We start from the raw sequence: 26,888 nt of genomic DNA, 5'->3' as shown, positions 1-26,888 counted from the left end.
GCATGATGCGAATGGACAGCATACAGCTGTACATACATATAAGTACAATATCTATAGGCACAAAAAAACCAAATGTGCAGTCAACAAGAAAATAATGATACGATGTGAAATTGTAAACAATGACTTCTCCCTGTGACGTCATGGCTGTGCAAGTCTCCGGATTTCCGCGAGGCACACATCTGCGCAGGAGACTCTCGGCGAACTTGTGTTGGACCGAAATTTTCCAACTTTTTCTTCATTATCCATTTATGTAGAAGAATATTAAAGATTTTTGAGGTGAGTATCCAAGTAAGAAAATGCACCTAAAGTAAGATAATGCTTTTCTGTGTGGAAATATCGCCTCTATTTGCTTGTAACAGGTTGTTGGCCTCTCCGTAAAATGGGTGTTAAAATTACCAACATGGCTTCTGTAGGAAGACGCCTGACTCGACAGCCCTGTGAAGGAGTGTTACCCGCGAAACACGTGGTTAGGCAGATATGACAGATCAGGTGTTGTGGGTTTTCAAATTCAGGATATGATGTTTCATGAATGATGTTGGAACTGATCATTGGTCAGGTGATGGTAAAACAGAGGTCATTAATTTGAGTTTTAGAAGAGATGCTCACGACAAATGATGAATGTACCAACCCGCCAGTACCGCCACAAAGCAGTATTTATTCATAGTTTTTGAAGTGATGTCATAGCTGCTCTGAGCCAATCACCAGCATGCTCTTGAATCACGTGACAAGAGTGAGTGAGTGAGTGCTTGGGGTTTAACGTCGTACTCAACAATTTTTCAGTCATATGACGACGAAGGAATCATTAGGGTGCATTTGCGTGTAATGTGCCTTCTTGTTGCAGGACGGATTTCCACCGCTCTTTTATTTAGTGCTGCTTCACTGAGACGACTTACCAAAGGCAAGTAAGCCGCCCCGCCCGAGCCATTATACTGATACGGGTCAACCAGTCGTTGCACTATCCCCTTCATGTTGAACGCCAAGCGAGGAAGTTACAACTCGTGACAAGAGTACTGGGCGGTGAAAACAAACTAAATTTAACCCAGGTGAGATAGGCCTTGAATAAGATTCTAGCAGGAATAATGAAAAATGTAGCTTTTAGGCAAAAACTTTTTTTCTGGAAAATTTATGAGTGAACCTTTAAATATGATAATTTCACAGTCCTGTAGTTCTTTAAACTTTAGAAATCGGCAAAAAGCAGCATTTCGCCCATTTAGCTTCTTATTATCACTTCCTGGCCCTTGTCGTCATTGTCACCAAGTAGGCGCAAGCTCGTGTAGATCAACTACACTGGATACAACTTTTTCGTATAAAATATGACTTTGTCTTTTATAGTTTTATATCTTGAAGTGCCAAGATGTGTGCAGTCAGAAATAAAAGTATCTGTAATCCTAAACTTTACCATTGGTCAACACAAACGAAAAGTTTCAAACTGTGAAATTTTATAAACATTTACTCACGTTTTATGACGGTTTCAGGACTGACCAGTGGTAAAAAAAATGAGTGTCCAGTTCCTGGTTCTATCAGATAACACTGAAGTTGATGTCTCTAGCGTCTTGGCCGCAGGGAGCAAAGATTTTAATGTGGAAGGTAAGATGTTATTATACTCAAACTCTCACTCGGTTTGAAACCATTAATTCACACAGCAAACAGCATTCTCATGCTTGCTGTAAGTTCAAGTTGAGCTTGCTGGATTCCTCTCTGCTCATACTTAGGAAGGTCTGCCAAGGTCTGTGGATGGTCGTGGGTTTTCCCCAGGCTCTGCCCGGTTTTCCCCAGGCTGTTCTCCTTTGTGTAGGTGAATTATTATTGAGTATGGTGTAATACACCAATCAGATAAATAAATAAATCCAAGACAAACATGAGTGTATTGTGAGAGGAATTTGAAGATGATCAGATCATTAAGCTGTTCAAAAAGTTGCTCACTCAATTAATGAAGACAGCACTTGAAGGCTTTGTGAATGTGTCAGTTGCTTAGTAGCTGAAGTGATTTCTATTTGGTTTTTTTCTTTTTGTATAACCAGGAGAAGAACAGTGAGATGGATGTTTACTAATTGTTCGTCAGTTTCTCTCTGTCTTTCTGCCCGTTACACTTTGGTTTCAGTGCTATAACTGCTCCAAATATTGTCACAATTTGATAAACTTTTCTCACATGTTAACTCCATACTACTTTCAGGTCAAGCTTGAAAACAAGACAGCCGATACATTTTATATATTTAAAAGAGTTCCGGGACTCACATTGCTAATTGGTCATTGATTTCCATGCAATAACTGCTTCAAATATTATCTGATTTGCTAATATTTTGTGTGCAGATTCACTTTTGTAACACCAGCATATTTTGTGTAGGATACAATTTCTCTGAATTTGCTTGTTTACATCTTCGTTTCACAGGGAACCAAAAACTACTGATTCTGTCTGAGGCCAGCACTCGTCTCGGAGAGTTCACAAATGGCAGTGCCCAGCAGAACCTCATGGTCTTATCAGAAGCCAGCTCGCAAACTGGAGAGCCGGGCCAGCAAATCATATTTGCAGATTCGACGGAAGAAGTCAGGGCTGAAGAGCTGGTGTATGAGGATTCTGTGGCTGCAGAAATAATTGCTCAGACTACATCTAATGGAGAAGTGATACCGACAGAGGCGAGCAAGACACGCAAGACGCCTAAGCGGCGAAACCAGCAGAATCGCAGCTATGTCTGTGATGTCTGCAGAAAGAGTTTCCCGACTGCCAGCAACTTGAAGCGCCATTACAGAATTCATACAGGGGAGCGGCCATTCCAATGCAAGATTTGCAACAAGTCATATGCCCAGGTGGATCATCTTAAGCGTCATATGGGGATACACTCTGATGAACACGCATTTAAGTGTAGCTTCTGCTTCAAGACATACAAAGAGAAGCATCGTTACATCATCCACATGCGTTCTCACACTGGAGAACGCCCGTTCGAGTGCAGCATTTGCAAGAAGTCGTTCACATACAAAGTCGGCTTGGAGAAGCACAAGAAAGTACACACAGGTGTGCGAAATCATGAATGCCTGTACTGCCTGAAGAAATTTACTGAGTCGCAAGCGCTGCGCGTGCATATTCGCATTCACACGGGAGAACGTCCTTACATCTGTAAGTTTTGCGATAAAGGCTTCAGCGTGAAGAAAGCGCTTCGGAATCATGTTCGTATTCACACTGGAGAACGGCCGTTCACGTGTAATCTTTGTTTGCGAAAGTTCATCAGTAAAAGTAGCCTGAACAACCACGAGAAAACCCATTCTGAGATTCACAGCTTCCAGTGCAAGTTCTGTGGGAGGACGTTTGCCCAGAAAGGTGGGCTTCGCGCCCATGTCAAAACGCACCTCAAGTTGAAGCCATTCCGTTGTGAAATCTGCATGAAACAGTTCAGCCGTAAAATTAACTACAACATTCACATGAAGTCGCACGATGGCATGAACATGGAGTGTGGGGAGTGCGGCAAAAAGTTTCAAGTGTTCGAGGACTTGAAGCTCCATGCTAAACATCAGCACGAGAATGGTGAAGATTCTATCGAGGAGGGGCCTACAGAAGTTGTTCTCGATTCCGCCTTGGCAACTTTAGCGAGAGCTACGGAGCTTGTCCAAGTGTCTTCTGTCATTGATGAGGATGAAGTTGATCCCGATTTCCCAGATCGTGAAAATAGCTTCTTGTTAATGAAAGTCCTTGCTATGAACCGTCCCCCAAAACGTCAGAGAAGACATTCTGTGTGAAGAAGTGCATTTTGTGTACAGTACGGCTACCAACATACCATATTGGTAAATCTTAGTTTTGTAGTTCTTGAGTCATGGTGATGTCCCTTTATGCTGCAAGGTCTCTGTTTTACAACACAATGCTCTGACTATATTGTCATTTTTTTTTTATAAACTGCACTGGCAAGTGTCCTGATCATGTAGTTCAAGTGGTTGCAGAAAACAATAATGTGCTTACTAAGCACACGCATAGGCGGCAGAGCCGGGAATGTTTGTGAGTGTGCGGGAGGGTGGCTGGGGGTGGGGGGGGGAGCGTGAGCTAGGTGTGAATAAAAGTGCTTAAGAAATGAAGAACGATGTGCAGTTTATCCTGGATTTATCACAATTTTTTCACCAGAAATCGCCTAAATTGGGTCTCCAGCAATATAAATGGCGAGAGCTTGTAGTACTTAGGTGCCTCTAGACCCTCGCCTGATGGGCTGAGATACTACTTCCGCTGCCTCAGCACCCCCAAATTTTATAATATTTTGCCGCTTCTAAGATATCAGTTGAACTAGTTAATTTAGTCAAAGTATTATTGACAGAGGCACAACTCATTTAATAGAAGCGTGCACTAAGTGGAAGCTGTAAATTGTCTTTGAAAATACTGTACATTATTTTGCCTTCCTTTTCTCAGGGTAAACTGGTGAAATAATTTTATGAACTTCATGTGTATCAATTTACAGGTACATGTCCTGCACTTTTGGTTACCATGGGAACCTATTGAAAATGTGTTAACGTTTCCACTTAGAATGTAAATTGTGAGTTGTTCTGATCCCGGTGGTTCTGTTATTGTAACGCCACATTGGACAGAGTCTGCCAGGAATTGTAATTTTTGTTTTAAGTGTGGACAGAATAATAATCATTTCATCTAAGTACTTGAAATTTGTGATTCTGGGGGAGTATTTTGAGATTTAGGATTCTGAATTGTACCTCTATATTTCCAATATTGTATAGTTATTAGTTATTATTATTTATTAGTTAATAAATGGATGCTGGATGCATGTTAAAAGTTTATGTTATAAATGGTGTATGTAAAATATTCTATCAGGAAAGAAGCTGTGGTTTTGTCACAACAAAGTATTTATTCAGTGTTATATTACATATTTCATAACGCGATTGTTTGAGTGTGTATTGGCTAATGCTGGTCATCTTTTTCAAATTTTAGTGAAACATAGCAGCCATTGCAGTTATCCAAAGACAAAGCATATCTGCAGAAGACCTAGCTCATATTTAGTATAGTTTTATGCAGTTTTATTTTAGGGCAACATACAAATCTGAAAACTTGGCTTAAAGTTAAATCTGGCACTAAGTTTCAACATGGTTTTGAACAACGGGACCCAGAACTAGGTTTACACCTTTCTTGAAAATTGTACATCTGTATAACAGGCCTGTGGTTTGTTTTTGAGCAGGCATGTGATTATCACACCCCTTGCAAAAGACCAGTGCCCAGTTTCACAAAAGCAGCATAGGATATTTTTTTGTCATACATTTGCCGTACGATATTTTGTTTGTCTCAGGAGTGTGTTAGTCATGGGAGTGTGGTAACATGCCTCAAATTCGCAGGCCTGGTATAATATAATTATCAAAAGAAAAAACAGAAGAAAAAAAAAAACACTTGCTGGTAAATCAACCATTAAATGCCGAAAGCCTGCAGAAGCTAAATAATGTAATGTACTGTGAAATATTAGATAGACCTACATATGTACATATCTTATTTTTGTTGAAATATTTTCATGATTGATACATGGTTATTTGTTGATTAAAAACTAATAAAACACTTCAGAGAGCAATACTTAAACTTGATTTTTTTTGACTGAGTGTGAGTCATCCTTCCCCACAAAAAATGTCTTTGTTGACAGTCACCGGACCCTATTAGAAGAAAAATACTAGGTCAGTATGGAATTCTTATTTTACTCTGGCGAATGAAAATGATTGAGATTTTCAAGCCTTCCTTGTTTTTGAACAGGTGTGTGATCATCACACTCCTTGCAAAAGACAAGGGCCCAGTTTCTCAGCGATGTCATACATGTACGATAATCGCACATAGAGGACAATGGTACGGTAATAGTGACGTACAAAATATCATAATAGCACGGTTGGTAGAGCGTCCGCTTTGGGAAAGGTAGATCCAGGTTCAATCCTGGGTCGGGTCACACCTAAGACTTTGAAAGAGGAAGTTGTAGCTTCCTCGCTTGGCGATCAGCGTGAAGGGGATAGTGCAGCAACTGGTTGACCCGTGTCAGCATAATGGCTCGTTCGGGGCTGCTTATTAGCCTTCGGTAAGGCGTCTCAGTGAAGCAGCACTAGATAAGAGCGGTGGAAATCTGTCCCGCAACAAGGAGGCACATTACAAGTATATGCACCCAGTGAACTCCTTCGTTGTCATATGACTGAAAAATTGTTAAGTATGTTAAACCCCAAGCACTCGCTCACTCACTCAAAACATCATACGACGAATGTACGATAACAGAAATGTTGTTCGCTGCTTTTCTCCTAAGACTTCAAATTATGTCAGGTGTGACTAACGAGCACACAGATGTGTCTTACTTTGTCTCAGGAGTGCATTAGACGTGGGAGAAGATATGAAAGCCTAGATTTTAAAGAAATCAACTCAGAGAAATAGAATGTATGGATGCTTGGGGTTTTACGTTATATTTAAATTTCTCTCATGATGACGATGAGTCATTAGGCGTTTGTACATACACTGTGCCTTCTTGTGGCAGGGCCAGTCAATGCCACCAAAGTTTTGCTGCCACTGAAGTATCATGCTGGAGACACCTGACATGACACTCCACCCAGGCCAACCAGTCCTGTTTTCTTGCTCTAATGTCTCAGTGCTGAGTGCCAAGTTATGTAGCAACAATTAACATTTTTAAAAGTCTTTACTGAGAGAAAAAGAAAAAACAAAAGAAAATCTGTCAAAAGCCCATTGTGAGCTTACTAAAAGCTTAACCAGACCTTTGTTGTTGACCCAGGACTTTGCTGTGAACCATGTGAGAAATATTGTTTCAGGTGGTGAAAACTTAAACATTACTTAAAGTTCAGATGAAATAGTATGAGAAGATAGCTGTAAATGTGATCATCAATATTTTGTTTGATTTTTCTTTAAAGAGAAAGACACATGAAATAATTTTTGTATGCTGGATATTTGGGATCCCCTCTTGGTATATATTGTCTTTGTGTAAAAATTTGTTATAAATGAGGGTGTAACTCATGCTTCATAAATATATTTGCGCTATTTATTGGTATTTTCAGCTTACACGTGTTCGACCTGGATTTTGATCATATTTATATTTACCATAAATATTATCAAAATTTAGATTAAAAGGATGTGTTTGGACAAATTTACATTCAAGTAAAATATTACAAATGCATCACATCCTTATTTAGAACGTTATTATGCAAGAAGTGGTTCCAAATACCAATCACACAAAAATATTTTAAAATACCTTTTTCTCCTGGGGGAAAAAATCAGAAAAATATTAAAAACCACATTTACAAACAAGTTTTTATGTTCTTTCATCTAATTTTGGCATCATGTTCATGTCTTCTTTAAAGTACAAATGTATATGTACAAAAATCGGATTGAAGGGGCTGTATATGAGAAATTTTCCTTTACAGCTAAAGTAAATACATGTACTTAATTTGGTCACTGGTAAGAATGTTTCACCTTAATGACTTTTATCACAAGAAACTGCAGAGTCCAGTCGTTGGAAACAATCAGTCGTTGGAAACAATCGGTCTTTGGTAAATATTTGACAACCTTTCTCGAGTTTGGTACAAATGTATTCACCTAGGGAGCAAGCCTGTAGTGAAAATCATTGATGAGAGGCAACTGGCTCTGGTATCACAAAGTGATCTCAGCCTTGCGTTAAAATTTCAAACATTAAATTTGGTATGTTTCTTGTCATTTTAGATTTGAGTGTGAGGAGACTACCACCTCTTTGGCAAATATCTGAGTCTTTCTCCCATTTGACAGATATATTCAGTCACCCGAGCCTGTGTAACTCACTAAGGTCTGCCAACAACCTCGTGGGTTACCTCCGGGTTCCTCTGCCCGGTTTCCTCCCACCATAATGCTGTCCGCTGTCACATAAATAAAATATTCTTGAGTATGGTGTAAAACACCAATGAAATAAATAAATAAGTCATTGAGGAAAAGCAACTCTTCTCTACCAATCGTCGATTACATGGAGTCTTATGTAAGATCATATATAAGACTTCATGTAATCGATGTTGATGATTGCTGTCAATCATGCAGCCGACATATTGCCAACAGAACAGTTTAAAGTGAGAACAGTATCCATAAACTTCTCGGAAATTACTCAAATGCTCATAACCCAGTCTATCCTGCAACTTTCGGGGCAATCAAAATTGTAGTTTTTTTTTCATTATTCGCACATTAATTTGTAGCTTACTAGACATATGAAAAACTCAGTCTTTGAGCCAACCAATAATCTTTGTGATGTGGTTTTAACTCTTAATTAACTAACATGTATGATATTCAACTATCGCCGGATACAAGCCTCTTTGAATAATGAATTCTCCCTACGAGAAGACAACGAATTTCATGCGCATGTGTGTGTAGTTCATAGTCACGCGCACATTCCTCGACACGGTGTGCAGTTTGGATGCTGTCGAAAGCGTTTCCGAGCGTCTGGACTTGTCTTTCAGGTATAACATCGCCTCGTTTGAACGAAATGTTGCGATATTTTTTTAAACTGTTCATAATTGTGACGCACAGCCCTCTTTTGTTGCATGTAAACACATTTCATGAATGACCTATGTTCCTGCTAGAGGTGGCGCTTGTCGGCCATGTTGAAAATAATTCCGATGTGTGAGGAGTTCTGCGATCAAATTTTGATTGGAGTTTGTGATGTTTGCATTGTAGACTAGTTGAAGATTTGTCTACATCTGGGGTTGTGATAAAAATTCGTAACAAATTTCTGTTTGTATAGATTGAAAATCAAACTGAAATGCGCTGGGAGAAGTTAAAACGGGCCCTATTGATTCCATATTTATCCTTGACAGAAGTCATAGTCCGCTGAAAAGATATCAACCTGCAAATTAGTGGGAGCACACAGAACTAAAAGATTAAATATCGCTTTACAGTGTAACACGACATCATTTACTACAAGTTTGTCCATGAATATAATGTCCTAATTGGACACAGACCCCCATTAGAACTTCCGTTTTTTGGTAGGGACGATTGTAGTTCTGTGTATTTTAGGGTGTAAAGTCTTTTTTTGCTGCCAGCCTGCCGTTTTTGGTGTACAGGTGCATGCTTGGTATCAAAATGATGGAAATTGCCTAAGCTTTGGGCAGGTATGAGTTTTAATGATGAAAGTTTGAAATTCTGGGCGAGAGGACACAAGGAGACAGGTGGTGATGAGGCTGCGAGTGACGTCCCCTTGGTGTTGCTAGGCACCCCTCCCAGCTGCCGGCATGTAAAGGTCCAGATTTTGACGGTTAACCTATGTCAAGATTTTTACAGCTTCTTTCTCACAGGCTGGGCCAGGTATGCACCAAAGCTTATTGGCCTCGGAATGTTTGGGACTGAGCTACAGCGCTAAACGTTAACATTGTCGCTTATGGAAAACTAATGGGGGTCTGTGGCCTGATCTGTCCACTTGTGCCAAAACATGTAATATGTCACTGTGTGCTCAGATTTCGCAGCAGCCTGATAATATTTGGTGGGTACATCTGCGATGTAGTTTGCATTGACATGGAACTTGATTGAGCAGTTTTAAAGCTTTTTAATTCTATATTTTCCCCACCTATCCATTTTGTCTAAAAATCGGCTAAAACGCTCTGTGGTCAAGGGTAGTACAGTAGTATAAACAGATTGGAACAAACACAGACAACGTTTCATTGTTCCTTTTTTTTAAAATGTCTCTTTTGGGACTGACATTTGATAAATAATGCAAAATTTGAGTGCTGCGAGTGAAATTGGAGTATGTGGCTGATAGATAGGGTGTGTGATTAAGGATGGCCAATGAGGCCTTGCATCACATATAAGGGCCCAACCTCACACAGGTGGATAAAAACACATCAGCAGATTAATTTACTTGGGTACAGTAGTAGAGAGGGCCAGTGTGCATTTAATTTACAAACCAAGTCAGGTTACTCCCATGTGTGCCACCACACACTAGATAAATGTGCTTCAAATCATCCTGTAGTCACAAAACATTAAAAACAGGCATCTCTGCTGCAACACTGTCTGCTGTTATGGGCATAGACTTGAAGTGGACAAGGTAAATTTTCCTCTTTAAACTTAAAAATAAACCACTGTAGGCATGTAGTTTTCATTGCATGTGTATATTCATTCCTCTGTCAAGTTACATGTGCACTCACACAGTATGTGTGGCATTGGAACAGAAATGATCAATTTCAAGTGTCTAGCATACATGTAAGTGTGATCTGTTGGAATATTGCCCTTGTGAAAATGAGTCTCTGCCCCACCAGGTGTCTGTTTCTCCACCAGAACATAGTACGCTGTTCCTGCGACATCTCTAGGAGTTTTTGTTGTAGTATCTGGCCCAGTGTGGCATCCACCTCCCTGGGCAACTGGGATTTTTTTTTATGTTTCCAATGTCCTCACACACAAGTTTAGAAAATAGACAGCTACATATGGCTTTCACATCCTAGTTTAATACCTACTGAGCTTTCGTCTTGGTTTCCCTCTTTAGATCTTGTCTCCCAAACATGGTGTCCGTGAACTTTGCCTGGTTTATGCATATATTGAACTGGGATCTACCTAGGTGAGTGAGGTCTGCTAGCCGTTCAGCTTCCTCAAAGGCCTGACCAATTGGATGCAGTCTTCCACTCCCTTGGCCGACCTAGAATCCCCGTCATTGGTCCGGTACTACACCATGACACATACCCCTCCAGCCCCCCCCCCCCCCCCCCCCCTTCTTCACCAGGGAAAACGTCACAGGTTTCTCATTTATGTACGGACAGTTTGAATGTCCATTCCTCATGCCCACCCAGGAACACCCAGTGTGGAACCTGATTACGGATGTAATTTCTCACTGATTATTTGAGGATTTCTGTGTTGTTACAGGTTAAAAAGTATAGCTTTTCCCCTCTTCTTGGGTCCCTTCAACATGTCTTGGGAGGGTTGCCTTGGTGACTGTCTGAATGACCAATGTGCATGTACTGTGTGGCTTTATTTTTGTAAGTGGCAAATTCATATTTCTCCTTTCTACTTATCTCTTGTAGATGCCAGTGTCACACTTTGGTGTTATGTGGAAAGGACTAATTTAGTCTGAGGCAACAACACAGGTGGTGGGATTCTTTTGCACTGTGAGTTGAGGTAAGCCAGCCAACCAATGGCAGCCATGGGGGAGGCGGGAAAGGGGGGTAGTGGGGGAGGGGGGGGGAGTGGGTGATCTTTTAAAGGGTTTTATCATGTGAATCACTATGTAAAAATGATACTAGTCTTTTCTTTAGCCCTATCCATGGAAACTGTGCCTATGAGCATTTCTATATCAATTTGGATGCATACTGTATGTTTACTTTGATGGTGATCAAAATGTACTTTTCTGGAATTTTGAAACTCGCTTTGCTACCCACTGTATCACTTTAAGTCAAATTTTGCACAAAGTTGCTCAAAGGTATGTCCTATATTTTGTAAGTGAATTGTCAGATAAATTACCTGTCTTTTGATATATATTTTGACACTTTTGGCTTTAAGTATTTTCTTAACACTGCTGTAAACAAGAAAATCTACTTGAAAATCCATAATTTTCTAAATGTTTGTCAATGGAAAATGTAAAATACTTTGTCATTGGAATTTTTTATATTTCTTGCAGATATACATACCAGCTTTCCAAAACATTTGACCTGGTTGAGATATTTTGAACGGTATGTGCACTACAGAGCTTTGAACTTCGTGCTTGAGGACAGACAAACAGACACATTTCCAAGATAGAGGTACCCCAAGTTAAATTCCTCCTACTCAAAAGTTTTTGCATGTATCAAGCTGTAACTTTATGTGTGAGGTTTAGAGGTAGTAAGCATTATGTGGTGCAAAAATTATTGATTTTGAAACAAGTTGGCTGGTGTGATAGGACACAGACCCCCATTACAACTTCCGTTTTTTGGTAGGGACGATTGTAGTTCTGTGTATTTTAGGGTGTAAAGTCTTTTTTTGCTGCCAGCCTGCCGTTTTTGGTGTACAGGTGCATGCTTGGTATCGAAATGATGGAAATTGTCTAAGCTTTGGGCAGGTATGAGTTTTAATGGTGAAAATTTGAAATTCTGGGCAAGAGGACACAAGGAGACAGGTGGTGATGAGGCTGCGAGTGACGTCCCCCTTGGTGTTGCTAGGCACCCCTCCCAGCTGCCGGCATGGAAAGGTCCAGATTTTGACGGTTAACCTATGTCAAGATTTTTACAGCTTCTTCTTACAGGCTGGGCGAGGTATGCACCAAAGCTTATTGGCCTCGGAATGTTTGGGCTGAGCTACAGCGCTAAACGTTAACATTGTCGCTTATGGAAAACTAATGGGGGTCTGTGGCCAATTGGTCTGGACTGCGAATCAGTTTGCCCAGACAGCAGGTCTGAATTGTTTGGCTGTGGGTTTTAGTCATGAGCTTCAAATTTAACTACGCTGAAAAATAAGCTGACCCCTAGTTAGGTAGAGCTTCGGCGCCATGGAACTCCACGCAGAAAATTTACCTTTACAACTGTAACCTGTCTTTATATTTGGTATACACCGATGCCCAGATGCCGTCCTAACTGGGGCGTGAAAGCCTACATTGATAAACCACCAGCTGAAACTTTTGAACCGAAAAATTCGAACTAATGTCTGCCAGGTTTCCAACATCCGCAAAGGTTGGGAGAAGAACAAGCTTGTTATTTGAAAGGTACACTGTTGTCCACGAAGTAACTTTTTATCTCTACAATAAGTCCCGTGGAAGGGTATTTTTGAACCATCTGGATGTCAAAAAGTCTTTAACTTGCCAGTACACTGTACTTGTGTCAAATGGAAATATCCAGAGTAAAATGTCAGTTAACAGTCCTGTGGTTCTTGCGTGACAAAAACTGCTTATCAGCAGTTAAAATATCATAATTTCTAATGCTTTTATGAGATTATAGATCAAGTTACTACTAGTCAGCCTGGTGTCACAGTAGTAGTCTGACAGGGTGGGTGTCCTGTCTGGTGTCTATGAAATTGCTTTTCAGTGAGGCAGCACCATAAATACATATATAATATATATATATATATATATATACATTGGGATTACAAATCATGGCTCAAACAAATATACAAAATTTAACTTTTGATTTATGTACTTCTGTAATTCTTCAACCTTTTTGCATGGTGATTATTTAAACATATTCTGAGAATATAAATCTGTGGACTGATAAAATTATACTGTTTGTGAAGCCTTGAAACTGACCTACCCAACCAAGGTTGATTTGTGTCCAAAATCAAGTGAAAAAGGTGCATAAATTGCACATAAAGCTACTCTTGTATATGCAAAAAGGTTGAGGGTTTGGGGTGTATATGGGCTCAAAAGGAATCCATGTATTGGTGTGTGATTTTATTTCTAGAACACCATATGGCTGATCGTGTATGAAGTTTGACCATCATGAACACACCAATTCCCCGTTTTGTAATTGTGACTGAGGGTGATGATACAGATGAAGACGAGGCTATTCATACAGCTGTCACTGATAAGACAGGTACTTTATTTCACACACATCAGTTAGAATCCTGGGGCCCCCGGGGCTCATTTGGTTAGCGCGCTAGCGCAGTGTAATGACCCAGGAGTCGCTCACCTATGCAGTCGCTGTGGGTTCAAATCCAGCTCATACTGGCTTCCTCTCTCTGGCTGTACGTGGGAAGGTCTGTCGGCAACCTTCAGATGATCATGGGTTCCCCCCCACCCAGGCTCTGCCCGGTTTCTGCCCACGTAATGCTGGCCGCTGTCATATAAGCGAAATATTCTTGAGTACAGCGTAAAGCACCAATCAAATAAATAAAACAAGTTAGTATTCCATGTTGTCATGATATTAAGGATACATGAAACGCTTGATTTTTACATCTTAATGTGATACGTGGTTCAAACTAGAAACTGAAGTGTTCCAGCTGAACTGCAAACATTTACATAAAATTATGTTTTACTTTGTAGGAATTGTTAACCATCTAATTTCTAAATTCCTAAATACGTACATGCACACGGTCACTTTTTTTTTTTTTTTTTTTGAAACTTGCACAAACTGTACTAAAATCTGTACCAAAATGTTTTGACTAAAACTGTCCTCAAATACATGTGTATCTGTTCCTAATATTTTGCAGGTATACAGAAACTGGTGACACTGTCTGAAGTAAGCAGCATGCAGGAAGAACTTCCCACAGACGGTGCTCCTGAAAGCAAAGCCAGCAAGGGACAGTTCCAGTGTAGCCATTGTGTCAAGTCCTTTGTCCTCCTGAAATCCCTGAAAAGACACAAGAAAAAAGCTCACCCTGGAATACCTGATGGTGAGTTTACGGTGATTCATCTTGATTAATTTTGGGTTATTAAAAAAAATCCAGAAACTAGCTACCCGGTTTCAACATTTTGCTTGTCTGCAGCCAATTCTGGTCTTGCAACATTAATGTTGTCTTCGTCAACCAATCAGCGTGTATGGAAATGTCATGTGAGTAGGTACAACATGGAAGCCTAGACACAACATTTTGGGGGTCAAATGACCTTGAAGGTGTCATGTGACCGTCTTTCACTGCTAGAATCTTAAAAAGCGGACAACAAATATTGCTTGTGTTTGGTAACCCATATCCCAGATCATTTTACACTGGGACATGAATATGATTTCTGACAACAAATGTTCTCTGGGTTCACTAGGCTTAACATAGCTTCATGATCATGGATCCTGGGTCCCAGTTCACAAAGTGCAAGGAATTGTAACTCTTGCCTGGGGCCATCCTTTAAAACTGTTTGTTAAGCATAACCCCACCTCTTGTTTTTTAAATTTGAAAAAAAAAAAGTTAAAATTTTAAAAAATTAACGTATGGGTAAGAGTATATAAATTTTTTCTTTCATTTTTTTTATTTTATTACCACGTTCATAATTGGGAACCTGACAATGAATCACAAATTCTATCAAGAACAAAAAATTTACCAAGAATTGGGATTCCAGCAAGATGGAACAACTCGGCCCTCATGGCTTTTTCTTGGAAATCGCCAAGAAATTGCATGAGACCAATAAACTTTTTAGCAGGGAAGATATATAGATGGGTCGGTCATGTTACGCCCAACAGACATATTTTTAATGATCGCCTGTGTCAAGTCCCTAATGACATAATATTGTGATAGAACATGCCTATCACACAAGGATGCAACTGCCCTGCTATACACGGGGATTAGCTTTGGGTAGCCCCATTCACAAATCTGTGTACAGCCAGATGTTAATAAGTGAATAGTAAAGACAAGGAATTAGCATATGCAAGCATGGAAACTGATGCCTGGGTGAACAGTCACAATCTGCGTGGGAAAGTTTGAAAGCCTGCAGATGGTCGTTCCCCTTGTGCTTTGTCAAATTTCGTCCTATCATAATGCTGGGGGTGGCCACAAGTGAAATATTCTTGTGTACCAGTCAGATATGTAAATGGATGGACAATCTGATGAAGTAACAGGCACCTAAAAGTGATGGATGAATCAGAAAGACAACTTGCAACAAGATATTTTAGATGGGAAGTTATCTTCCAATGGTGCAGTAGTGAAATGTAATATTTTTTTCAGGTAGAAAACAAGGAAAATCTTCCTTAAATCTACTCTACATTCACAATACAAAATTTGTGAAAAATTAGAATGTTGTGAGACATTTTTTTACTATAGCAAGACAGAAGTACAAGTAAACTCAGGAGCAGATTTCGCAACATTCATTTCTTTTCCTAGTGAAACAAGGCCACACCAAATTACCTTCCTTTAGGTTACCCTCCCGTTTTCTACCTAGTCTGAAAAACGTACATATTTAAGACCTTCATTGGACTTTAAATGGTTGATGTGATGTTTTTCTGCTGTTTGTTTGCTAGTACATAGTTTGCCACTGCCGTGACATAACCTGCATATTTAAGTAGGCAATGTCCCATTTCTCCTAGTTTTGCGTCTCCGAAACTAAGCTTGTATTACATTATAGTTTGTGTCACAAGGGAGTTAAGTCAGATGAGGCCTATTCCCATCATATCGAAAAATATGTTTAGGGGAACTAAAAGTATTTGTCTAGATATGATACCAGCTTAGATTTTTGTAAACATGTCTTTGGAATCTCGTGGTTCTTATGGTGTATGTTTTTATATATCGGGGTGGGGGTGGGGGGAATGAAATATTTCATATTACCATTGTCGCTATACATTCATCATAATACATGTACAACATTACTTTCATCGCATTGTGTTCTCCAGAGCTCTTCCCAGTTTCCTCCCACCACAATGCTGGCCGTCATTGTATCCGTGACATATTCTTGGACAACACAAAACACCAAATAAATAAATATATTAATGGACACAGTGTTCCCCATGACAAGATGTAGCATTAGCAGCTTACAATACATCGGACACATGACCTCTTGTTTTCGATTACTGTGGCGGGTTCTTGATTTTTATTTTGCTAGTCCATAACAAGAAAACGATTAAGTCAGGTAAAAAGCTAGTTTTTTTTATTTGTATATTACAAAGCTATATATTGGAAAAGTTTCCATAATATGCACCCAAAAATATGTATGTGGTGTCTATTTCATCAACCCGATTTGATATGCCAGGTGCTAAGTGCTATTTTACAAAGAATTATGGCGATGCTTAACCACAAGCATACATGTATGTACATACATACAATTATTGGTACCAAGTATTTTTTAGTGAAATCCAAGAGTGACTTAAGCTCTGTCATTTTCATTACTGATACATTCATTTATCACTGTTGATTGTTGTTGTAATGTTGTTGAAACTGTTCAAATATTAAAATGTTCTGTAACCTAGAAAGCAATGTCATCATATGGGTTATCAGGCTTATGATGCTATACACATTTTTTTAGTTTTACCATGCCTACAACTTCCCTGTCAGAGACAATTGAATGCAGTCAGATGACAAACAGGATCACTTTGACTTAGCAATGTCTTAATATTATTACATATATCAAATGTGATGACAACACAACATTTTGAGTAATTCTAGTCAAGTGATGTCTAGTAAATTGCAATTAACATCACTGGATTTTTTTTAACCTAATTCTGCTTAAGCGAGAACTGTTCCTAGTGCAAGCATGTTGAACTATCCTTCATTAGACTTACAACATAGCAGTCCTGTGCAAGTAACTCATACTGATATCACCTAAAAGTAAGCAAGTTTGAGTGACACTTTTTGTTGTTGTTGTTGTTTTTGTTTTTATTCTGGGTCACTTTTTTGAGGTTTTACTAATTTCTTATCACAAAAAAAAAATTCAGTGCTGGCATCAAAACTACCATTTAAGGCCTGTCTATGGATCTGAAGGTGCTTTATTTTCATTTGCCAACCATTACCTAGGTGAAATACTGTATATTATATGTGCAACCTTAAAGCATTAAGCTAGGGAGACAGGGCCCTAAGCTAGCTCCTTACCCAGGGCCTTTGTTAAGAGTACAATTCGTGTACATGAACATTTGTGACGCGACTGAGGCACGGTGACCAGTGAAATGGTTATAATGGAAAGGGTGAATATTTTCTGTATAACTGCATTTGTTGACAAAGTGAATAATCAAAGATTGTTATGTGTAATGTGGCATTCATGCACTTGATGGCGTAAATCAAACCGAAGTATAGCTATATAGCGAACTATAAAACGATTTCTATCACGTATCATGTTAAGAATTATATGTATACGTGTTTATTGACTTGCTTCTCTTGGGCTCTGCCCAGTTTCTTCCCGCTATAATGCTTGTCACCGTCGTATAAGTGTAAACTCCAATCAAATGAGTAAATAAATCATTGACTTTTAAGTATCACGGAGTCCATGGTCTACCGCCGAACAGCTTTGTGGAGATGAAACCGAATCCATTATCTTTATGTGTGTAGTAATAGATGTGTGTAGTTTTCTTTTTTACACAAAGATATAATAGTATATATTACAGTAGTTTATTATTTTCCCCATGGACAGAATTGTGTATGTACAAAACACAGCACTCATAACTTGATTTTTGGACAGAGAGTGAAGTGGCTGGTTACGTCAGTCGTACCAGGTGAAGGTCACGTGTTTTGCTACAGTAGTTCCTGCTTAGAAAACCACCATCTTTTGGACAACGTAAATTGTGCTTGGAGAGCAATTCAAGAGTTCCCGGATGGCGTTGATTGAAATTTGCACTGCTCAAAGAATGGACGAAAGAGAGAGTAGGTCAAACTACATCGCCGGTTTTATTTGTTGGTTTCAGACAAGGAAGGCGATGTCCTCTTGACTGATGCTGCCAACCGAAGCAGTGAGCAGTGTATAATGGTTCAGGATCTGATAGTACCCAAGGCTGGCCAAACTCGTGGCAGATTGTTGGTGAAGGATGAGGCATTGGCAGCTAGCCTGGCTGAGGAACTGAAAAGTCTGACGAAAGTAACCACCAGAAAGAAACGAAAGTATGAGATTTCAAAGGAGCACGAGTGCCCAGTGTGTTCAAAGAGATTCGCCACACCGAGTTTGTTGAGAAGACATCGCGTAGTTCACACTGGAGAAAAACCATACCAGTGTCAGCAGTGCGGGAAGAAATATTCTCAACCGGAGCGTTTGCGGAGACACATGGGAACCCATACAGGTATCAACATCTTCAAATGCAAAGTATGTGGGAAGCAGTTCGAAGAAAAGTGTCGCTACATTGATCATGTTCGCTCTCATATAGAGGAGAAACCGTTCGAATGTGAAATTTGTGGCAAAGTCTTTGCGTGTAGAGTGGGTCTTTGGAAACACAAGAGCATTCACAGTGGAGACAAACGGTATTATGGAGAAAGCTGTGGGGCTTATCGCTTTTCTTGCCAGCAGTGTTCTAAACAATTCAGGTTGAAGCAAGATCTTATCCGTCACAATCGCACACACACAGGTGAGGCTCCATCGAAACTCTTCCCATGCCAGTTTTGTGAGAAGAAATTTTCCAGGAAGGTCCTTCTTGAAACTCATATTCGTGGACACACTGGAGAGCGTCCGTTTGTCTGTCAGTACTGTTTAAAACGGTTCGCCTGTAAAAGATCTAGAGCTTGTCACATCAAACTTCACAAATTAGGCAAGGCTCAGCCGTTGGAGGGCTGCGGCCTCGAGGAGACATCACTAGCCAAAGAGCCCAGCCATCCACCTGCTGACACACCTCGATGCCATTGCATAGATTGTGGTGAACATTTCGAAGAAAAGCAAGCTTTTATCCAGCACCTAAAGGATAAACATAACGTGATCTACCAAGAAGATCCGGCATCAGCCACCACATGCACAAGTCTAAGTTTTCAGACAAGAGGTGACGGAGTCCCGGAAGGATTTGGTAGTGAACAGTTTAACAACGTGCAAGACTTCAGGTGTTCTGAGCGGCATTCAGCTGAAATACCAAGAACCATATCTTTCACTGGGCATATTGCGCCTTCTGACAACTATGCACCACTTTCATGCTCTGCAGACAGTATGTTAGTTTGTGCAGACTTAGGGAATACTACTTACTTGGTAACTAATTCTGGCCCGAATGCAAAGCAGTCTTACTCTGTGCCAGTTACAATGACTGGAGTTTCGGCTGTGAGTGAAAAGTTAGGGGACGCTGCTCACGTGTTAACTAACTCTGCTCACATGATAACTAACTCTGCTCAGAATGAAAAGCAGCCTAACTCCATTCCAGTGACAATGACTGGAGCCTTTCCTGTCGGTCATGATCCTGGGTTATTGTCTACAACTACAGGAGAGTACGCATTGCACTATGTGCAACCTGTCACGAACGAGTTCACCGAAAAAGACTCATTCAAGCACTTCCAGCAACAGGAAGGTGTTGTGTATCAGGACGTAAGACACGGCTCTGCAGAACAACAGTCTTCTGTCGCATCGTTATTACCTCATGTTTCCAGTGTAGAATCTACTAACATACAAGTGTCATCACACGTGCCATTGTCACAGGTGTATTTCTGTCATCCTCCTGAAAGGACCGGAGTGGAACCAGTGCCAATGCGAGGAATGTCGATACAACCTGTAGTTGGCAGTTTGGACCATGCAGCTTTTCAAGCCCGTGGGCAGAATGCTTCCGAGTCTTCTCTCTCCAATCAGAACAACAAAACATCTGCCATAACGGTAAGAACAGCTGGCTGTCCCACAGATGGACACATGCAGACAATTGTCACCAGAAACACATCCAGTGAAACATTGCATCAGACAGAGGTACAATCAAGGGTAACTGATACTGTGTTGCCGATTTCAGAGTTTTCTGCTGGCGGTGACTCTGTTCCAGCACAGCCAGCGCCTTGTGCAATACAGTCGGTGGTAGAAACAGAAACCCCTGTGTTCCCAGCAGTGATGCAAACCACATCAGGCATTGAAGCAGTACCTCCTAAAGCAGTGTTGAATATCCCGATGTCGTATACAGGATTAGATCATGTGTGTCAAACCACGGTCATTGCTGCACAAACACAGATGGGTGTTGAAACAATAGGGCCACCACGACAACTGATGGCACAGAGGCAGATGGTGATGTCCCCAAACGAATCGTCATCTGACTTGGAGTCATCGCTAGTAGGGTCAGAAAATGTGATAACGATGTTACGCCAAAGTACAGATATTACCGTGAACCAAGATTCGACCATTTCACAATTGCAAGTGCCGCCAACGATAAACCAACCTTCGCAGCCTGTAGAAACGTATCAGATTGTCATTAGTAACGTTTCGAAAGACCAGCCCATTGAGCTTGTTCAGGAAGATGTCTCCAGTGTAAATGCAGACCAAGTCTTCCAACAAGAGAATGTTATCACCATTTCCCAAGAAGTTGCAGGAGATGGTCGTAACTTGCGGAGCTCCAGTGACTTCGTGTGTGATATCATTACCAGTGATGAGAATCAAAGGGGACAGAATGTGGCTGTGTACGAAGTAGATCCTGCCCGTGGAACACTACAGAGTAATGACAAAGTGAACCCTTCACAGCCCACTTCTCAGTCACTGGCCATGCACACTGGAACGTGTAAGGAAGCAGTGCTAAGTCCAGAAGGCTCCAGGAATGACCAGTCTCTCACTGGATACCCAAAAATCGAGGACCAAATCAGGAAAACTCTGAACGATGGCAGTTATCCAGACAGAACCAGTAGCTTCGCACCAGTTGAGCTTCTCGAAGAATTCATGCCAGCTAAACGTCCACGCCGAAAATCTGTTTGATTGATCTAAAATCTAAAAGACGATGCCAATTTATTTAATCCTTAAATTTATTACACATATGGATATGTAAAGCGTGCGTTTAAGTTTTTACTAATGGACAGTGGACTTTTATTCAAGTTTTCATGCACTGTTCAATGGAGATGTATTATATTTGTATTTATTCTTGGTTTCAGTCTAAGTACCTAATATCGAATTTACCTAATGATGGTTATATAATACTTGCTTTTTCACAAGGACTCCATTTTACCAACTGTTTGATACAAATGTCTGCAGCATATTTATTATTTGGACACAAGCTATCCAGGCGCCAACTTGTATGCCACTTTTTTGTTGAGAATATAACTCTTTATTAACGCACAAAGTCAGATATCTTGCTAGTAAATCATGTAATGTATTTGAATCAGTATAAGCACTTCGTACTTAGTTTTTTCCTGGTTTGTGTAGAACATTGTTTTCCAAATTGGATTGGAGATCATTATGGTTGATGGCTGGTATACACCCTGACTGACTACCTTCATCTTTTCACCATTGTGGTTTAGACTGTACAAAATTGAGGCTTGTCCTGGATATAGTGTACTAAATAGTCCCTTCGTGTCTACAACGGGTTGCCCACTAATGTTTGGATTTCTTGATGATATCATGAACCAAACAATGGAGCACAAATTGTAAGAGTGATAGGGAAGTTGTACCCAACGACCATGTTAATAGCAGGCAGAGATACCCCGTGACAATATCGCTTTGTGTCAGTATAGGTGAGTTTTGACGTAGAACGCTTTGTAGCTAAAGGAAAAAGTGTTACTGTGTCATGTGACTAAAATGTTAGACAATTTTGTTGACATTAATTTGCCGATCACTGACTGTCCATGTACCGGAAGCACAAATGACACCCTACCCTTTTGTTCAGAAATACTCTCCTCCTCAGTTTTCTCCATCGTTTCACTTCATCTACTTGAAATAACATTTTGTAAAGACATTGGCACATTTAGGCTTTTGTTTTTACCTTTTAGCGATAAGAGTTCGAACTCGAAACTCCCATATTCTCAAAGATATTTTGTGGCTGTAGTTATTGATGTAAAACGATACGCTTAGTAGTTTACCCATGTCTGGCCAAACCCAAGAAAATCCTGATCATCAATGTATGTTTTTATACGGTAGTAGATAGAAAGAAAATGATTTTTCACAAGAGTACTTGGCGAAAAATGGTGGATTACTCCAAAATTCTGCTTTCCTCGCCCATGAATTAATTAATAATTAAATTAATAATTGAACTGAGAAATAGGCATATTAATAGCTTTCTTGTGTCAATGGTTAGGTCAAAACATTCCTTTCACAGTTTTGCGAAAGTATGCCCGTTTTACCGATTTAACAAAGGTACTAAATAGGCCTGCTCCGTATATTTAGTGGATTTTCCTTCTTGTTTTATTAGACTTGCCATAGATTTAATCATGTTGTATCTGTTGTTAATGTGACGATGGCATTTTTGCGACCCAATGTAATTTGTTACTTATCCTGGAAAGAGTTATTTTAACGTAACAACTGAGAGTTCTTTTAGAGGTATGTTTTCTATCATTTGTAACATACACCTCAGTGGAAGAAGTCACCGAACATCTCGAAGTTGGTACTGATGCTTTGAGTATCGGAACTGAGGAGAATTTGGATTAAACGCACTTTGTTCGAAAGAAATGAAATACCTGCGCGCATGGGAAAGGTAAAACTGGTACCTGTAAGCCACACCTAAAGTTCTACTGGGATAGACTCAGACGCTTGAAGGAGATAATAGATAGGTACTCAAATTACCTCAAGTTGTGGGTGCATTTTCTTTAAAACGCGACGATGTTGCCGTTGGTTTCGGTTTCTGATTAAGCATTTTCATCAACCAAGGTTGCATTATGTAAGCAGCAGTTGAATGCAGTGCAGTGTTAAGGCATTTACAGTGAACATTTTGATAGGGCTGATATTGGTTTATTTAAATCCCATGCTTAAGAAAAGGATCGGTCAGGTTAAGCTGCCATCTTTATTTCACAGCTTCAAGTACTCAGTTTCGTAATGAAGTAATTCATACGTGCCAGTAAGACTGAGTTTCTCTCCAAGCTTGTTCCATGATCTATTATGACATGAGACTATAGCATGGAAAGTAAACCAGATTGGCGTGATAGTTGGCAAATACACGGAGAGTAAAACCAGATTAGCGTTATAGTTGGCAAATACACGGAAAGTAAAACCAGATTGGCGTGATAGTTGGCAAATACACGGAGAGTGAAACCAGATAAGCGTGATAGTTGGCAAATACACGGAAAATAAAACCAGATTAGCGTGATAGTTGGCAAATACACGGAGAGTAAAACCAGATTAGCGTTATAGTTGGCAAATACGGAAAGTAAAACCAGATATGCGTGATAGTTGGCAGTAAACACGGGGAGTAAAACCAGATTAGCGTGATAGTTGGCAAATGCACAGAGTAAAACCAGATATGCGTGATAGTTGGCAAATACATGGAGAGTAAAACCAGATTAGCGTTATAGTTGGGAAAAACGGAAAGTAAAACCAGTTAAGCGTGATAGTTGGCAATATACACGGAGAGTAAAACCAGAGTAGCGTGATAATTGACAAATACACGGAGAGTAAAACTAGAGTAGCGTGATAATTGGCAAATACACGGAGAGTAAATCCAGATAAGCGTGATAGTTGGCAAATACATGGAGAGTAAAACCAGATTAGGGTGATAGTTGGCAAATCGTCACCTCTGACGGGTGAAAATCCGGATCCTCCTTTTCAGTTACCCAAGATGTAAGTACTTACATAATAGCTCATTTAACATCTCGCAAGCTCTGTACCGCTTAAGCAGAAATAGTGCGATTATAATAATAGCAGTTTATTCGGCATCATTGCTCTCCAGTCTCTACGTGGAAAGCAATTTGATTATATTTGTCATATATTTTCCTTCCCATGTTCGCAAGTGATAAAACTTGCGTTGTCTGTTTTGGATCATTTAACTATGTAATGTATTGTTCTTCGTAGAATTTGTGCTGTGCAAATGTTGCTGTATATGGTCACACAGAGGTGATGAAGATATATATTTATTGTTATATACAATACATGCACTCAATGCATGATCTCTTACCACTACCATCGGCCTGTTTCTGGCAAAAAAGAATGAAGTTGGATGTGCCTAGGAGGCGTGTCAGATTATGAGAACACCGATATCCCAAGTTAGTCGATTTCCATGGCTGGAAATTAATTTCTTTTTTTAGCTTTGATATGCATGTATATCACAGAGCATTCCCTGTGATATTTGTACCTATATTTGAGTGCAGATTTCATAGCCAAAAATTCTTTTGATGCCTTCGTCACATGTTCACAATACATGTGTACTGTACTACTCTAAGTGGATCCGAACCGTGGGTTGATGTTGCTTGTGAGAATTAGACTTTCCTGGGGTTATCGGCGTTCTCTGATCCGAATTTCTTTCTCTACTTTTCAGATGAAGATCTAGGCGAGAGCATTGGATCGCAAGACTCGCCTGGTACGCCTGCTGAAAAGACCACAAGTATTGTAGTGAAAGACCAACTTGTAGTGGCAAGCATAGCTTTAGAACTTCAGAATTTAAATTCTAAGGGAGGTCGGAAAAGGCCGAAATATCAGAGTAATAGAGTTCACACATGTTCTACTTGTGGAAAGGAGTTTGCAACTCCTAGTATACTGAGACGTCACATGGTGGTCCATACTGGAGAGAAGCCGCACAAGTGCCCGTTTTGTGACAAAAGCTATTCACAGATAGAACATTTGCGGAGGCATAAGGGCACTCACACAGGTGAGAACGTCTTCACATGCGCCGTCTGTAAAAAGCTATTCGTGGAGAAAACTCGCTATACGGATCACATGATGGCCCACTTAGAGGAAACCCCATATAAGTGTCACATATGCCAGAAGGGGTTTTCACACCGCGTGGGCCTTCAGAAGCATTTGAGGATCCATTCTGGAGTGAGGAATTACGCCTGCGAAGTGTGCAATAAGCGGTTCTCTGAGAAGCAAACACTTCGGGTGCACCAGCGGATTCACACTGGCAACCACCCGTTCAAATGCGAGCATTGCAATAAGGGGTTTAGTCGCCAGAAACTGCTGACGACGCATCTTCGTTGCCACGACCCAACAAATCGTCCATATGCTTGTCAGCTGTGCACTAAGAGGTTCTCCTCAAAGCAGGGGTTCGTGATTCATCAAAAGTTACATGCCGATAAGGCGAACAAGCCGGTCGAAGACGCAAATGGGAAAGATCAACGAGATCTCGCGAAACCACAACAGAAAACGCTGGATGGATCAGCGACGAAGGGTGATGGACAGTTTGAATGCCAGTTATGCTCTCGGAAGTTTGACAGAAAGTGTAGCTTGACTGTACACCAGAAAGCCATGCACCCAACGATTAACACAAAAAACCTGACGATCAAATGTGGGGAGTGTGGCTTGAACTTCGAATCGTTACCAGAGGCTCAGAGACATGTTAGGATTCACTCGGATGGTAGATCTGACCCAAAACCTGACGCTAACAACACCAGCGAATCGGACATCATTGCGGCTGCTGCTTACTCGTTTCCAAAGTTTCCTGTTCAAGGCAGCACCGTAAGCATTCAAAGTGAAGTTGTGCCAAGTAGCAATGTTTTACCCCAAGTGAACGACCCCACTTGTAATGAACAGGTGGTTACTGCGACACCGCTTGTTCAGTCCTTGGCACATTCGCAGGTAAATGGATCTGCCTTTTCCCAGTACTCGGACATGGGTCGATATTCGGTGGCGGTAGATGTGGCCACGAGTGAAAGCTGTCCCGTCGCCAGCTTGAACACTAAACAGATAGCAGACCAGATGGCGTTACTGGAGAGCCTTGATGTTCGTTCTGGTAATCTTACTGAGATGGGCCAGGCCCAGGTAAATCCTGCTGGACAAGAAGAATTCACTATCAAAGACCAGGTAGACGTGACCAAGTCATCACACGGTAGGGAGCTGATAGGACAACCCACTAGAGATTCCAGTGGCGATGTTTTCACTTGTCCTTCGATGGATTTATCAGTGCAGAACATGACGTTATCGGAAGAGGATGTAATGAGTGATGACTGGTCAGCTGAGTTGTCCAAATGTCCGGCAATGTCTGGCGTCCACGGCCGCAGTTGGCTGGAGGATTCTCGGTCCAAAGGCTCCTCCCGTGCCGCAGGAGTGACCCACTGGCCCACGCCCAGTTTTACCCTCAGCACTGACGACGACATGTCGGCGTGTCCGTCTCAGCAGGCCGCCCAGGAAACCCCAGGGCGTGAGGAAACGCTCGAGGTTCTTCACACTCCTCCACCGGTGGAAACGCCTAAACCCGAAGCCGTTCCTGTGGATAGGACTTTTTGTTTTTTGGCCTCTGATATTTTGAAAGAGTATCTTCCCAGGAAAATGAAGAGACGTCGATCAATTTAAAATTACAAATTATGCCAGTTGCCACTACATAGTATGTTGAATACGAGGAGGCATTAGAAAATTCATATATAGGCCTCGTATTAATTTATTATGGTATACTCTTCCTATGGTCTTTACTTTCATGTAAATCGAATGACACTTTAGAGCGGATCAGAGAGAGACTTGTGTTCAATTGTCAATACATATGATTTAGCAGAAATTTAGGCTGTGAAGTGGAATTTTGCTTTACATCAGCTGTGTCCCAAACACTGTTAGACGTAAACTTACATATGAGGTTAGATGACGGAGCAAACGAATGGCTTCTGTCTGAAGTACATTCACCCTTAGTCAATTACGTTG

The 26,888-nt window shown here is 40.7% G+C and overlaps 1 protein-coding gene across 1 annotated transcript; it reads left to right on the top strand.

Annotated features, from left to right (window-relative positions):
- Window positions 1-137: 137 nt before the first annotated feature.
- LOC135463444 (uncharacterized) lies at window positions 138-26,888 on the top strand. Its single transcript, XM_064740704.1, has 8 exons — window positions 138-276; window positions 842-1,043; window positions 1,476-1,587; window positions 2,390-3,725; window positions 7,667-7,674; window positions 14,060-14,242; window positions 18,160-21,092; window positions 24,525-26,888. The coding sequence occupies exons 3-8, from the start codon at window positions 1,497-1,499 to the stop codon at window positions 26,547-26,549; spliced, it is 6,576 nt and encodes a 2,191-aa protein (XP_064596774.1). The 5' UTR covers window positions 138-276; window positions 842-1,043; window positions 1,476-1,496; the 3' UTR covers window positions 26,550-26,888.

This window comes from Liolophura sinensis, chromosome 3 (assembly GCF_032854445.1).
Source record: "Liolophura sinensis isolate JHLJ2023 chromosome 3, CUHK_Ljap_v2, whole genome shotgun sequence".
Taxonomy (NCBI): Eukaryota; Metazoa; Mollusca; class Polyplacophora; order Chitonida; family Chitonidae; genus Liolophura; species Liolophura sinensis.
Note: the sequence above shows the minus strand (reverse complement) of the source record. Positions and strands in the feature narration are given on the sequence as shown.

What these genes read in the sequence shown, in the direction of transcription:
- LOC135463444 (XM_064740704.1), top strand. Translation starts at nt 1,497, where the DNA reads ATGAGTGTCCAGTTCCTGGTTCTATCAGATAACACTGAAGTTGATGTC. An exon ending in CAAAGATTTTAATGTGGAAG is followed by an intron (nt 1,588 to 2,389) that starts GTAAGATGTTAT and finishes TTCGTTTCACAG; the next exon opens with GGAACCAAAAACTACTGATT. An exon ending in TCACCCTGGAATACCTGATG is followed by an intron (nt 14,243 to 18,159) that starts GTGAGTTTACGG and finishes TGTTGGTTTCAG; the next exon opens with ACAAGGAAGGCGATGTCCTC.